Genomic DNA, 15,503 nt, shown 5'->3' with positions numbered 1-15,503 from the left:
CTGTAAAGTACTAAACATTACACTATAGATTATAAAAAAATGTCCCAGCGAGTTAACATGGTCACATAATAATCATTTGTTGAAAATAGCAGGTTATTATCATCTGTAACCTCTATAGTTAATTGTTTTCCACTAATCCTTCATTCTTGAAATAGTGCATCCATTTATTGTTAATCAGTTTTGATTAAATTATTGTCAGGGTTCTATTAAAGCTTGATGTCAGTTAATGGTCTGCAAATATTTATTGATCAGGATATCTGTTTCTCCTTCACAGTACTGCCAAGTATGGAGTCCTCACTTTCTTCCCACGCTTTCTATACGAACAGATCAGAAGGGCTGCCAATGCTTTTTTCCTCTTTATTGCCTTATTACAGGTATGCTTCTTTTGCTTTTGGATAATATAAAAACATGCCTATCACACCAACATTTTTTGAATAGAAAAATTAAAAATTACAATTGAACTGGTTAAACTGAGAAAGTTATTCACATATAGTGTAAAGAGGTCTGATTACGGTAATTTCTTATAATTGATGGTCTGATCATTGAATCAGTGATTAAATTGTTATTTATAACTATGTTTAACAAGATTTAACACATTTGTTTCTTAATTATCAGCAAATTCCAGATGTGTCTCCTACAGGAAGGTATACAACCTTGGTGCCATTGCTCTTTATCCTTACAATAGCAGGGATCAAAGAAATAATTGAAGACTATGTAAGTTTTTTCCAAGAAAATTGATTAAATGATAATTTTGAAAGTTTCACTTATTATGAGATTATTTTGCCAAAGACCCTGTTTTAATGATTATTTTATGCTGCCAAGGGCACAGATTAAAATGTCTTTGTAAATATTAAAAGTAATGGGAAATGGGAATACATGGCACATATAAATATTTAATTACAAATGATGATTTTAATGTTGAAGATTTTTAATGCTGAATAAATATAAAGAAGGATGCTTTAAACTAAAATTCATTTAATTAAACAAGTGTTTGATGCTATGTTTTTTTTTTTTGCTTTAGAAAAGACACAAAGCAGATAATACAGTCAATAAAAAGAAAACAACAGGTATGTGCTATGGCAGAAAAGTAGAATTTTTAAAAGTATTTGGTGTTAATTGCAGTGGTGGTAACACTTATTTATTTTTTTCAGTTTTAAGAAATGGTGTTTGGCAAAACATTATATGGAAGCAGGTAAATATTTTCATTTGCATTTTTTAGAAATTTGATTAGCCAATAACCATTCTCTAAAATACTGTTTGAAATGACACATAAATAAAGTAATAATGCTGACAGTGAAGAGTAAGAAATTAAGTAATACTAACGAAAGAATAACACATTAAATCTTGATTGTGTGTATGATGTGGGCAAAATTGTTTGTAAAAAGCAATCTGTAAGTAAATGATCAAGTTTGAAATATAAATAGCACAATGCAAATGATAACAAATTAACAAGTTATTATTATTATTGAATATAAAATCGGAGCATTTATTAAATGTCTTAGTTTTCCATCTTACTTGTATGTATTTGTATTGATAAAATATGACATGACTAAGTATTCACTTAAAAAGATATCAAAGTCTGAATAATTCTACTATTTTCCATCATAATACATTACATCTAAAATCATCTTAATTTTCTTGTTCCTTGGCTTAGACATTGGAAATAAACACCTTCAAGTTGATTAAAGACTTTAACAATCAAATTATTTTTTAGTTCTACTTTTAAGTCATTAAGGAGAAAATCTGCAATTTATAGAAAGAACAAGAAACAATACTTAAAATACACATTTATATAAGTTTGAGTACAGGGTTTTGGTCTGATATGTTATGGTGTTTGGAATAAAATTCTGTACGGCGAAAGTTTAAATGTATTTGAGTATGCAAAGTGATATGTGCAAGGTATGGTAGTGGTAAGCCAATTCTAAGTATTATACTCATGGAATTCAATTTCAAATGCATTTTTGAGGAAATAAAATAAAATTATGCAGATAAAAGTATTTTTTGAAAAAATTAAAATTAAACTATACAGTCTTCAAATTTATTGGGTGTGAAATTTATGTCATTTTTGCTGTTTAATTCATAATGGCAACATATAATTATATATCACTTATACAGTAGTGTATAAGTTTGGCAAAGTTGGAGAAGGGCTGCAAAAGCATGTACAGTACTGTATATGCAAAAAGACAAAGTAGGTTAAAATTAATTTCACTGCGAACAAATAAAAATAAGGTAAAGAACCTTTACATCTGTTTACCTTTCAATAAAATTTCAATAAATCCTAATGCAAAAAAAGCATTTTCTAAAATATACAGTATATAACAGGTTACTATAGTGCTTTCCAATTTTGTCCCTGATGACACCTCAAGCTCTTCCCGATTTCTGCTCAACACCCTGCATTGGCCTGGGTATTTACAAGCATAGTTAGATTTTAGAATGTGAGTAGAGAAAAAAAAGTCATATTTATATTTGCAGAAAATCTGAATCATTTTTTACAGTTATTGATTCACATATGACTGGTTAGCTTTATAAATTTCTTTGATGTTAGGTCAAATGTGAGACATGCTAACTTGTATTTCTTCTTCAAGCATTTGTAAATATTCTTCCTTTTATCGTTTGTATGCAGAACCATATGAACCATTAAAGAGAAGAAAGAAAAATTGAGTTTAGTTTAGTTCCATATTTTATTCACTGGCCCCTGCATCCTGCCTGCAGTCCTGAACTGGTACTCCATTCTGAGAATTATTGAATAGAAATTGGGTTGGGTCTCACAAACCTATTCTGTTGTCTAACAGCTGCATTTTTTATTGTACAAAAATCACAAGCAAATTTGTCAGTTTTATTTGTGTATGAACGGTGCTCTATTTCATTCCCTCTTTGATCATGTTACTTATGTTTTGACTGGCTGAGTTTTCAACAGTCAAATCTGTTTAACAGCTGTAGTTGTTCACCTTTTAATTTGAAACAACAGGGCAGATGCATTTACGGGCAAAACGTAAAAATATTAATAAGAAATGTAAAAAAGCACACACAGTTCAAAGCAACACCCAGAATATTTAAACTATTTTCTAATATATACTTGTTTTTTTTTAGCTCCAGTTTCCTCCCACAGTCCAAAGACATGCAGGTTAGATGCATTGGCGAACCTACAGTGCATCCGGAAAGTATTCACAGCACATCACTTTTTCCACATTTGTTATGTTACAGCCTTATTACAAAATTGATTAAATTAATTTTTTTCCTCAGAATTCTACACACAACACCCCATAATGACAACGTGAAAAAAGTTTACTTGAGGTTTTTGCAAATTTTTTTAAAATAAAAAAACTGAGAAAGCACATGTACATAAGTATTCACAGCCTTTGCCATGAAGCTCAGAATTGAGCTCAGGTGCATCTGGTTTCCCCTGATCATCCTTGAGATGTTTCTGCAGCTTAATTGGAGTCCACCTGTGGTAAATTCAGTTGATTGGACATGATTTGGAAAGGCACACACCTGTCTATATAAGGTCCCACAGTTAACAGTTCATGTCAGAGCACAAACCAAGCATGAAGTCAAAGGAATTGTCTGTAGACCTCCAAAACAGGATTGTCTCGAGGCACAAATCTGGGAAAGGGTACAGGAAAAATTTTTGCTGCTTTGAAGGTCCCAATGAGCACAGTGGCCTCCATCATCCATAAGTGGAAGAAGTTTGAAACCACCAGGACTCTTCCTAGAGCTGGGCTCCCATCTAAACTGAGCGTTCGGGGGAGAAGGGCCTTAGTCAGGGAGGTGACCAAGAACCCGATGGTCACTCTGTCAGAGCTCCAGAGGTCCTCTGTGGAGAGAGTAGAACCTTCTAGAAGGACAACCATCTCTGCAGCAATTCACCAATCAGGCCTGTATGGTAGAGTGGCCAGACGGAAGCCACTCCTTAGTAAACGGCACATGGCGGCCCGGCTGGAGTTTGCCAAAAGGCACCTGAAGGACTCTCAAACCATGAGAAACAAAATTCTGTGGTCTGATGAGACAAAGATTGAACTCTTTGGTGTGAATGCCAGGCGTCACATTTGGAGGAAACCAGGCACCGCTCATCACCAGGCCAATACCATCCCTACAATGAAGCATGGTGGTGGCCTCATCATGCTGTGGAGATGTTTTTCAGCGTCAGGAACTGGGAGACTAGTCAGGATAAAGAGAAAGATGACTGCAGCAATGTACAGAGACATCCTGGATGAAAACCTACTCCAGAGTACTCTTGACCTCAGACTGGGGTGATGGTTCATCTTTCTGCAGGACAACGACCCTAAGCACACAGCCAAGATATCAAAGGAGTGGCTTCAGGACAACTCTGTGAATGTCCTTGAGTGGCCCAGCCAGAGCCAAGACTTAAATCCGATTGAACATCTCTGGAGAGATCTTAAAATGGTTGTGCACCAATGCTTCCCATCCAAACTGATGGAGCTTGAGAGGTGCTGCAAAGAGGAATGGGTGAAACTGGCCAAGGATAGGTGTGCCAAGCTTGTGGCATCATATTCAAAAAGACTTGAGACTGTAATTGCTGCCAAAGGTGCATCGACAAAGTATTGAGCAAAGGCTGTGAATACTTATGTACATGTGATTTCTCAGTTTTTTTATTTTTAATAAATTTGCAAAAACCTCAAGTAAACTTTTTTCACGTTGTCATTATGGGGTGTTGTGTGTAGAATTCTGAGCAAAAAAATGAATTTAATCCATTTTGGAATAAGGCTGTAACATAAGAAAATGTGGAAAAAGTGTTGCGCTGTGAATACTTTCTGGATGCACTGTAAATTGTCCCTAGTGTGTGCTTGGTGTGTGTTTGTGTGTGTGTGTGTGTGTGTCCTGCGGTGGGCTGGCACCCGGCCTAGGATTTATTCCTGCCTTGCATCCTGTGCTGGCTGGGATTGTCTACAGGAGACTCCCGTGACCCTCTGTTAGGATATAGTGGGTTGGAAGCTGACTGACTGACTTATTTTTAATATGAGTATTCAAATCTTAATGTTTGGCTAATTTTACAGGCATACTGCAGGTTTGGTTGTTCGATATTGAAAGCTGAACTAAGAACTGAAAATTTAAAACAAACTGGAGCATTACTTTCACGACACTCCTCAAGCTGAGTTGCATCCTGCTGTCTGGAAAGCTAGGAGTTAGTACAATAACTACATATAAAATGTACGGAAACAAAAGAAAACTAATAGTAATAACATTAATGAAAAAGGCAGAAAAGTGGCGAAATAATAAAGTGAAACAACAGCAGAGTTTAGGCAAGAAAACTGTAATAATGCATAAGCAATATATTCAGTGTGTAATTGAATAAAAATCATCTAGATTGATTTGGTTTTATTTCTCACATCCTATAACTAAAGGAAGAGAACTACCTGCAGTTAAATATTAAATTGATTAAAAAATGAAAACAGCAGACAAGCATAAGTGTAAATCTATTAGGGTAAATATATATCATCCCTCTAATAAGTTTAATTACTTGGTCAACAAGCCACATTTATAATATCACAGTTTTGTTGTGTAAATAATCTATAAGAATAGTGCAGAAACATTAGTACCACACTATTTAGAAAGTATGAATTAATGAAGAACAAACTAAAAAATGAAACAGCAGTTTATTATGACATGAATGAGTGTAAAGCAGAAGTAGCATTAGACCAGAGAGTAGAGAAAGATTAAAGTAACATTAAAGTAAACTGTTTTAGAAAAACAAGACAATGTTATTTACCTCAAAAGATTCAAAAGCAATAATCTGCATAAGTAACCTCGGTGTGGGTGACAATTACAATAGGAAAAGTTGGTTTTAGTGGCGTCTTTGCATTAACAGATGGTGCTCTTGTGCAAAAATTTAATAATCAATAAACATTATACACTTCACGTCATTATTAGTATAACATGGAAAACATTAATGTTTTAGGTACTGTATGTGTTCAGCATTTCTTGCCTTACATTTCCTTTCATCCTACAGATAGTTGTAGACACGGAACACACATGAAATGTATGTATTCCAAATAATGATATATTATTTACCCTATACAACTTCAGGCACCTGCGCTGGGCTGGCGCCCTGCCCAGGGTTTGTTTCCTGCCTTGCACCCTGTGTTGGCTGGGATTGGCTCTAGCAGACCCCCTGTGACCCTGTAGTTAGGATATAAATTTAGCAGGTTGTTTAATGGATGAATGGATGGATAAACTCAGTGGTTTAACATATTGTTTAAATGTTTATAACAAGCCCAACTTATTCTTCATAGCCAATTTTTCCAATTTTCTATGATATGTTTAATGTAATTTTTTATCTAGAGAAATCTTACCTTTTGGAGCATGTGAAAATGTTATTCTGTCTGGCACTGCTGGCCTGTTTCCAGGTTGTCTGGACAGGCCCTTTGACCCTGCAGCGTTTAAGGCATAACTTTATTCATTTGTACAGCCTGGAATTTTCAGTATCACCTTGGAGCTTGAAAGCTAAAAGCATTTTAAGCAAAATATTGATGGATTTTTTTTCATGACTCATCTAAAAATGTGCATGAATTTGCACCTCTCACTATTTTGATGTAGTTGTCATCATTAATATGCATCAAGTGGATTATTGAAGTGTAATTTAGCACTTTGCCCAGTGAACGTAACATTGGAAATATGTGACTATTTGTGTTTCTGCTTTTAGTGTTGAATATTTGATATCCAGTGCCACTGCCTCCTTTCTGACCTTCTAACTCCATCCATGCATCTCAGATCATTTTTTCTTTGCCCAATCCATTGCCTAGCCATTCATGCTGCCTACTCTGCCTCACAGCACTCATTTGGAGTTAGAGGCAACACCATCTGCTGTCACCTCCCCCAACTCCATCAGCCAATCGAAGTCACCAGCATTCACTTACACAGGCCAATGGATTCAAACAGGGGAGGACCTCCTGCTAGTACTGCCCTTTAAGTGCGCACTCGTACAAGCAGACACATATCTTCTGCAGGGCTCTCGGGGTGACTCCATCCCTTCTGATGGCATCTCTCTGGCCCAGGTCCATGTGTCCCCAATGGAATGTTTATTCCATAAAAAGCTAACAGGTAGAATGTTGAGGTGTTGAATGTCTATCTTTTTAACTTAATAGTTTCAAACAGTATTAAAACATCAAGAAAATACAGCAATGGACAATGACACAAAAGTAAGTGCAAAAATAAGGCATTTTATCATTTTATTTTATTATTTTTTTTTTTTTATTTATTTTATTTTATTTTGTCAGACAAATTGTTTTCATTGGAACAAATATGCAGTAGCCTGAAAAAGTGTGACACTGATAAATTATTAGTAAGAATTCTAGGGTGAAAGCTATAGGCTTGCAATAAAGTACAGTATTTCTGTCTGTGAAATTTTCAAAATAAAGTTTATTTAATATGTATTCAAAAATATGTAAAAGGGAATGGCATTCTTACCATGATTAAGAGTAGGCGACAAGTTTGGATTGAAATAATATCAAAATGTCAAATCTGAAAAAGTATGTGTATTCACCATCCCAAATCATAAACATGTTTTATATAAAAATATAGTTTACATTTATGCATATTTACCACTTCAACTTTTTACCATTTGAATATTTAATTATTTTGGCTTCAATTATTTATAGAATTGTACAATTAGAATCAAATCAATTTAGACACTATTTTAGTGAGCCAATGAAGTTTATGTGTTTTAATTATAAATAGTTAAATAAATAGTTATTTGAGTTTTTTGTTCTACAGTGTTCAAGGCCCTGATCTAGAACTAGTGTTTGAAATGCTTAGGCTAGTATAAGAGTGTACCTTTTATAATTATGCTGAATGTAGAGGCAATTCACTTTTCTTAACGAAACAAAGTCAGTATCAGAATATAGAGCTTTATATAACAGCAGCTTTATTGGCAAAAAGCATCAAGGAGCCATGTCAAGCTGACAAGCAGTCCTCATCAATTAATAAAGGGCAGTTTCTTTTATGAGGGTTCATGGAGATTAATGAAAAGTAACTTCTCTAAATCAATCTCTGCAGCCTAGAAATTACTGATAAATGTTCTAGTAAAAATGAGGAAGTAACTTGCTTAGAGTTACCCAGGCTATCAGCAATGTTCTTTTCTTAGCAGACTACTGTGTAAGCACTTTAGCAATATCAGTCCCAAAATGCATTTCTTACTTTTATTTAACTGTCTTGACATGGCTTTAGTCAGCCTTAAACTAAATACAGTCTATAAAACCTTGCAATTAAAGAAAGCTGATCTTTTCTCCTACATGAAACATGCAATATATTTATGCTTTTACTGAAGTTTAAATAATGTAGGCCAGTATTTTTTACCTCGATCAATACAATGTATCACTATGTTACCCTAGTCATTCATTATCATTTCCCCAGCATTTACTTCAATGATGGCCACCATCACTGCATTCAAGTAATAATTATACAGTATATTGTTCTTTATGTGATTGTGGTTTTGATTTCTCAGTAACATTTAACTGTACCTGCATTTTTTATCTCATTCAGATATACATTCATGTATTCATTTATCTAATTCTACTTTATAATTATGTGTTATTATATTACTTTCCTTGCCTACAATTTTGCCTTGTTATCTCAATTTATTGTCATTTTTATATATATATATATATACTATATATATATATATTATATATATATATATATATATATATATATATATATATATATATATATATATATATATGTGTATATACTAGGGGCTTCCCCCTTGCTAACTTTGCTTGTCAAGCCCCCCGGCCTGCGCTATGTGCCAGCCACTTCTCATCTCTGCCACTCGCGGTGTGAAGAGGGGGGCTGAATGCACCCCAAGGAGATGTGGTCGCTTCTCTGAAACCCCCTCTTAAACGGTGATACAATGGGAAACAAATAGTTTTTTTTTTAACCTCCTCTTTACTCGATCAGCTGCTGGCTTGTGGCTGCTGCTGTGCCATGTGATCTGCATCTTGCTTGGCACTTCGAACATTTAAAAGCCTGTACATCAGCTGTCCTACGCTTTGTCTTTTATTTCTAGCCTTGGGAGTGGTTAAATCTTTTGGATGTGAGTTTTTGATATTTTTTAGTTTATAATTTAAAAACAGAGTAAGAATCTGAAAATCTAACAACATCACATTAAAGTTTGATAAATTCTGAAAAGAATGATACCAAACATGTATATGTAGGTTTTAAAATAAGCCCGATTTAAAGTGTGACAAAAAAGTCACATAAAATCGTTGCACAAAATCGTTGCACTTTTAGGCTTAAGATTTTATATATATAGACTATATATATATATATATATATATATACTGTGTATATATATATATATATATATATATATATATATATATATATATATATATATATATATATATAAAATACTAACCTTATTTATGTATACTTTTAAGTATGTTTTGATTATAGTACCCATTGAACAATACTGTACATTGTTTGCTTCTGTTTAATAGAGTTTTTAGTGATATGGCATGATTTTACTTTATATTTATATTTTGGATGATCACCGAACCTTGTAGTGCTTCTTTGTTTTTTTAAAACTACAGATACTGTAATGACCATGAGCATCCGAAATTTCAAATGCCACATAAATGCAAAATACTAAATTGCTGTCTTTAGCTCAGGGATCTCAAATTCCAGTCCTGGAGGGCCGCAGTGGCTGCAGGTTGTCATTCTAACCCTTTTCTTAATTAGTGACCTGTTTTTGCTGCCAATTAACTTCTTTTGAATTCATTTTAATTGACTTATTTTTTAATATTTGTTCTCTGGAATTTCTTCATCGTTCCTGTGAATTGCTTCATTTATTTCCATAAACAGAAATAAAATGTGAAGTGAATGAGCCACCAGAAGACCAACTAAGTCAGGTCCTCAAACTCCAACGAATTTCACTCCAACCAATTGCGTAATTAGGCGCAGCGTCTTGTTGTTAATTAAAACCGTACTTTAATTCCATGGCTTGTTGTTGCTCTCATTGTGCAATAGTATATATTTTCAAAATTGTTGATATTTTTTCTTTACTTCTCTAAGAGCACTGTTAAAATGTTTTGAGGACCTCAGCAAATCAACATTCCTGAGACTTCCACCCTTTATATTTTCAGATATTGTATGATGGTCACAGTTTGCTGGTCATGTTTTGGGTCATTTTGTATCTTATTGTTGTTTGGCTGCTAATTAAGGAAAAAGAAACAATTATTGGGTCTTAGTCTTCAAGAGCAAGTCAATTAAAATTAATCCCAAAGAAGTTAATTAGCAGCAAAAACAGATCACTAATTAAGAAAGGAGTTAGAATGAAAAACTTCAGCCACTGTGGCCCGCCAGAGTCTGAGATCCCTGCTTTAGCAGAAGCTTAATAACCTTAGTGTGACTTAAAAATGGCGATAAACAGACATTAATGTATTTTTATATTACATGCATGTGTCCAATCTCAAACCCTAGGCAGAAATGTTTTGAACCATAAAAACATCAATATTTTCGTTTCAATTGTTCAAAATAAAAAAGCTATAATAACTATTCTCCTAACAGCTTCAACGATCAGATTTAACAACACAATTACATACAGTAATCAAATTAGTGAAAAAGCTCTATGATTAATATAATGAGCCTATGTACCTCACAATTAACTATTACTATAAAACTAACAGTATTAGTCCTATTCATGATATTCTCAACTTGCATTGTAGATGGAATGAATACAACCAGAGGATGGAAAAAAGTGTAATGGGTCAGACAAGCTCTTTAAGAGTTTTATCACAATCATGTTTTAAATCCTCGTTAATCCTGTGTTATTTTCTGAACTGTTGGTTTTATTGACAATGACAGTTTGTGAGCACTTTGCCTAACTGTGCTCCAGTTGGAAAAACAAAAAAAGAATTGTAACAAATCGCATGTCTTGAATTTTTCAAGTTGCCTTAGATAGAGATGTCAGCCAAATTATAATTAATAATGATATGAGAAGTTATGACCACCATTGTGAAATCAATTACTGCTCGGCAGGTAGTGTGTCATAGTGGTTAGGACTTTGGAGTTCAAACTCTGAGGTTGTGGATTCAAATCCTTCATTTCAGACTGTGTAACTATGATCAAGTCATTTCAGCTGACTGTGCTTCACTTGAAAAAACAAAAGAAATGTAACTAATGGTATCTCAAGTTTTGCTAGTTGCCTTGGATTTAGGCACCTCCTCAATAATAGGTAATAATAAATGATAATTATTTTCCAGTTCATTTACTCATGCATGGTTTCACAGTTATTTTCTTCCTTTTTTATGGGTAAATTTTAAATTATTATTTTGGTGGGTGTCATCATATTGTTGTAAGCAGCTACACATATTACTGGTATAACAGCATGTGATGTCATCACACTGTCATTATAAAACATGTAAGCATACAGAGGTAGTTGTCAAAGCTTTGTATAAGGTTAGAAAACATAATTTTTGTAAATAGTGAGGTAAAGGCTGTTTAGACAGTTTAGGATTTTAGGCTTTGCTCATTCAACTAATGAGTTTCTGCTTGGAATTTTGAAAATACTATGTAATTTTGTGGCTGCCAACTCTGTATATTGACAGCTCTTTTAGTATACTTAAGCAAGCTTTCATTCTCTGTCTGAAATGCATTTAGTAAAAATATTCCTTTTGACTTGTCACTTGTCAGCTTGGCATGATAGGTTTACATTTTGGTTTGGAAAAATACAGTGAATCATCTTAGTTATAAGCATCCTATGACTGTAAAACCTATGCTTGCAATTTCTGTGGCTGTGCCTTGTTCTTAGGAGAGATATGAAGATATTGCAGAAATATTGCCATGTCTCATGCGAAAATGGAATCAAAAATACTTTCAGTAGCAGACGTCTAGGAAAATCATTGTTTCCTGTGATTTTGTGAAATTTTATATTTTCTCTGAAAAAACAACATCTGGTGAAGTGTCTTAACCTTGATGAAAGTGTTGACCTTCCATAACAGAGTGTTAGAAATGGTGATTTTCAGTAAATATAATTTCTCAACAACCTACCTAACTTGGCTATTATTCACAATTTACATTACTGTCATTGTGCATATCAGTCAAGAAGTGGGGTTTCAAACTGTGGCAGTCTGTTCTAAGAAAGTAACCTAATAATTATACTTTGCTTTGAAGAGTTTCAACATCACAGTAGAAGTAGTATTGGTGGAAGATTATACCAATCCTGATACGGGGTGGGGGGAGATGTTTGGTGGGGCTTGGGCTTAAATATCGGCTGATATATATCACTGCCCTGATATTATCAGTCAGGCCCTATTTCTGTACCTTGTACCTCAGATTAGCAGGGTTAAAGTCCAATAAATAAATTACAAGGATGTCTTGATATTCATTTACGTACATCCTCAGGAATTTTTTTTTACATTATTATTTATAGCTTTTAATTATGGTAGAATTAAAACACTTACAAGAGTTAAATTCTTTTGACAGATAAAAGATTCTGCCATTGCAAGTACCTTATGAGTTTAACTCTCACAGCACCATACTTTTTTTTGCTTCTTTGTCTTCTTTAGGTTCACTTCAGAAAACATCATGGTGTTGCCTGTTTATATATACTCTTGGGAAAATGCTTATTTCAGAATTAGTTTTGTATCTTGTGTGGATAGAATAAATAAGAACATTAATACCAGAGCAAATTGCTAATGGTTCGGCTTTTGTTTAAAGACTTATGTATGTCATTTTATTGAATAATAATTTTTTTTTCTTCACTTTAGTTTCTATTGCTTTTTATAAGTAGTATGCTTTTAACTTGCCACTCCCTATTATGGTGCATGTGCATATTGTTTTAGTATGCTTTTTATGGTTTTGACTTGCCTTTTTTGTTTTGCTCACATAGCCAATTTATAATAGCCAGGTAGCCATTTTCAGTCTTTGTAGATCTGGTTGTATAAATGTATGTAAGTTCTTTTAAGCTTGACAATAACCTCTGTTTTAGAATGCTGTATTTTTTATGAATGTGTAAGACTTACAAAACTCCCAGTGCATCACATCTCATCTGTTATTATATGATCTGAACACTCTTCCTTTGTAAAATACTATTTCAAGAGTGTTGGCTCATGACAGTATCACCTGAGCCACAGATGTCTTCACTTCTGAGTTTTAAGAAACAATCAGCTATGCAAAGCAAAGTGGATTCAGGTTTGACTCTGATGGGCATAACCAGTCTATAGTAAAACTGAACACAACCCAAGTGTTATAGTCTATGATCTTTTATTTTTGGTTTAGTTTTAACAAAGTTATTGTTTTGTTCATTTATTTTTTGTTTTTATGTAGCACCATTTTGTTTTCTGTGGGTGCTGCCATTGTTTGACTATCTGCTTCTGGTTGTTAACAAGATTGCTATACTGTGACCAAATGAAGTGTACAACACATGATGTCATTGTCACAACATTGTAATTATCAATGTCATATACTCCCTGGTCATCTAGTTAAACAAAGTTTAGAATAAAATCTTCTTGTAATAACGTTAGACTATGATCTTGGTTAGCATCTTGGTTTTGGTGAAAGACTCCTTTGATCTCACAGTTTACTGTCTTCTGACTATGTTTTTCACCTCCCGGTCCTTTAAACATTTACATTTTTTCTCTGGTCTGATTCATCCAAACTCTTTAAATCCAAGCTGCAATGTCAGGAACCCCATCTACTGGTTCTCAACATATTTAAAATAAATAAAAACAAGCAAAGGAGATTACTAAATAATAAACAAAAATTATATAACTTAATGAAAAACAATTACATTCATAAAAATAATTAGCAAATATACATTCATTACCAAAATCAAGACAATAATTTATAAACAATACCACATTAAACAAATAATACATAAACAACAATTGCAGGATTACATTTCCACATATTTGTACATGTTTTCAACTCACTGTGTTAAAACAGCAAGAAGAGAAACCTGTCTTGATATTTTATTCTATAATAATCAGGATAGCATTCAGTAAGTTAATCCAGCCATTAAGGTTTATTGAGCATAGTTTTGAAAGTGTTTTGACAGAGTATGTATATAAAACCTGAAAAAAATGTATTAAATTTTTGTAGGGCAGATCCTGAGCAAATGTGGTTAAGCCTGAAAGTGTCTTACCAGGACAAACCTTAACATAAGGAGTGCAGTTAAACCCAGCAAAGTACAGTAGATATAAGGGCATTTTACACATACAGTAGTTCAAAACAAGCACACTCCAAAATGTAGATATATTAGAAAATTTGAAAAGAGTCCTCAATGGAAGAATAAGGACTTTGGAAAAATTACAGAAGGAAAAGTAGAAGTGTGAGGACATGAGTACAGTTTTTTTTGCAGCTCTGTTGTTCTTGAAGGCTTTAAACATCAGGGAATTTTAGTACATAGGTAATATGTATAAATTATTTAACTATAACTCAATAGAAGTGTATTATCTTTTTTGAGTTTGCAGCATCAAGTTTTGTTTTTTGTAAGCTTCAACATTTTGTGGCTGTGTTTTGAGGGAGTGATGCACGTTTGTTAGGGCTTTACTCTCAGAAAGCATGATGCAGTATGTTACTCATCCTGTCCTTTATAGTCCCAAGCTGCATTTATTGGAGGGTCTAAAATTATGGATCAAAATCTTAAACAATTTCATTATGTGCTTTCAGTGGTGAACATCTTACTGACTTATAGCAGTTCCCCTTTTGACTGTGTTAATAGTTCTGCATCTTGTTTTTAATTACAGTACATCTTTTGGTTGTTGAGTTATGGCTATCCGTCTTTTGATTTCATTCACAACTTAGTATTTTGGCTTTGACAATAGTTTTTACTGCTTTCTCTGACAGTTGCTATAGTTTCTAGAGCAAAAGAGCACTGGTGGCTTATCACTTTCCACCTCACCAGCAGACTATTCAGAAGGATTTATGGGACTTAAAACAGTTGGTGGTTGAGGTCCCTGCTGCAGTCTAACTGATCAATTCTGGCATAACACAAAAGGTCAGAATACCAAAAAAAAGAAAGCGATTTGGTGTCAAAACCAAAGAAACAGACAGCACGTGCTAACAGCGACTGAAATCCTTACTAACCCTAACTAGCCCTAACCAGCATTATTATGAATAAGGTTTTTTGGAGAGAATGCAATACACAAATTATTATTTTTTTTCCATGCCACCATTTTAAATAGGGAATACAAAAAAAAATGTCACACACTACAGTGATGTCTGATCATGTGAAAAACAATGGCTGTCATAGATACCAACACCATGGCCATGGCCGCGCCAAAACAAGCACAAGATGGCAGTACCCACAGAAAAAGTAAACCATCCTAATAAATATAATAAAAGATTTTGACAGATGCATCAACACTAAATAAGCATGTAAAAAGTGCAGAAATAAAATACAGGCACTTGATTAAAACATGTATTATTTATTTATTTTATCTTTCAAAACGTTTTTGATAAAGTACTGCATGAGAGGTTAGAGGTTAAACTAAAAAGTGGGATTTCAAGACACAGTGTGTAAATTGCTGGAAAATTCGTGC

At 33.7% G+C, this 15,503-nt stretch overlaps 1 protein-coding gene across 4 annotated transcripts in view; it reads left to right on the top strand.

Annotated features, from left to right (window-relative positions):
- Positions 1–15,503, top strand: part of atp8a2 (ATPase phospholipid transporting 8A2) — a 439,065-nt gene that overhangs the window by 181,700 nt on the left and 241,862 nt on the right. For 3 of the 4 annotated variants that reach the window (XM_039745478.1, XM_039745476.1, XM_039745479.1), the window contains 4 exons: positions 275–374; positions 616–714; positions 1,022–1,067; positions 1,152–1,192. In XM_039745478.1, the coding sequence (XP_039601412.1) occupies positions 275–374; positions 616–714; positions 1,022–1,067; positions 1,152–1,192 (286 nt within the window). Of the gene's footprint in view, positions 1–274; positions 375–615; positions 715–1,021; positions 1,068–1,151; positions 1,193–15,503 lie in introns of those variants that run through there. The other variant, XM_039745480.1, reaches the window with a different exon arrangement.

This window comes from Polypterus senegalus, chromosome 2, assembly GCF_016835505.1.
Source record: "Polypterus senegalus isolate Bchr_013 chromosome 2, ASM1683550v1, whole genome shotgun sequence".
Taxonomy (NCBI): Eukaryota; Metazoa; Chordata; class Cladistia; order Polypteriformes; family Polypteridae; genus Polypterus; species Polypterus senegalus.
The sequence above is the reverse complement of the archived record's forward strand: the minus strand, read 5'-3'. Positions and strand labels throughout refer to the sequence as shown.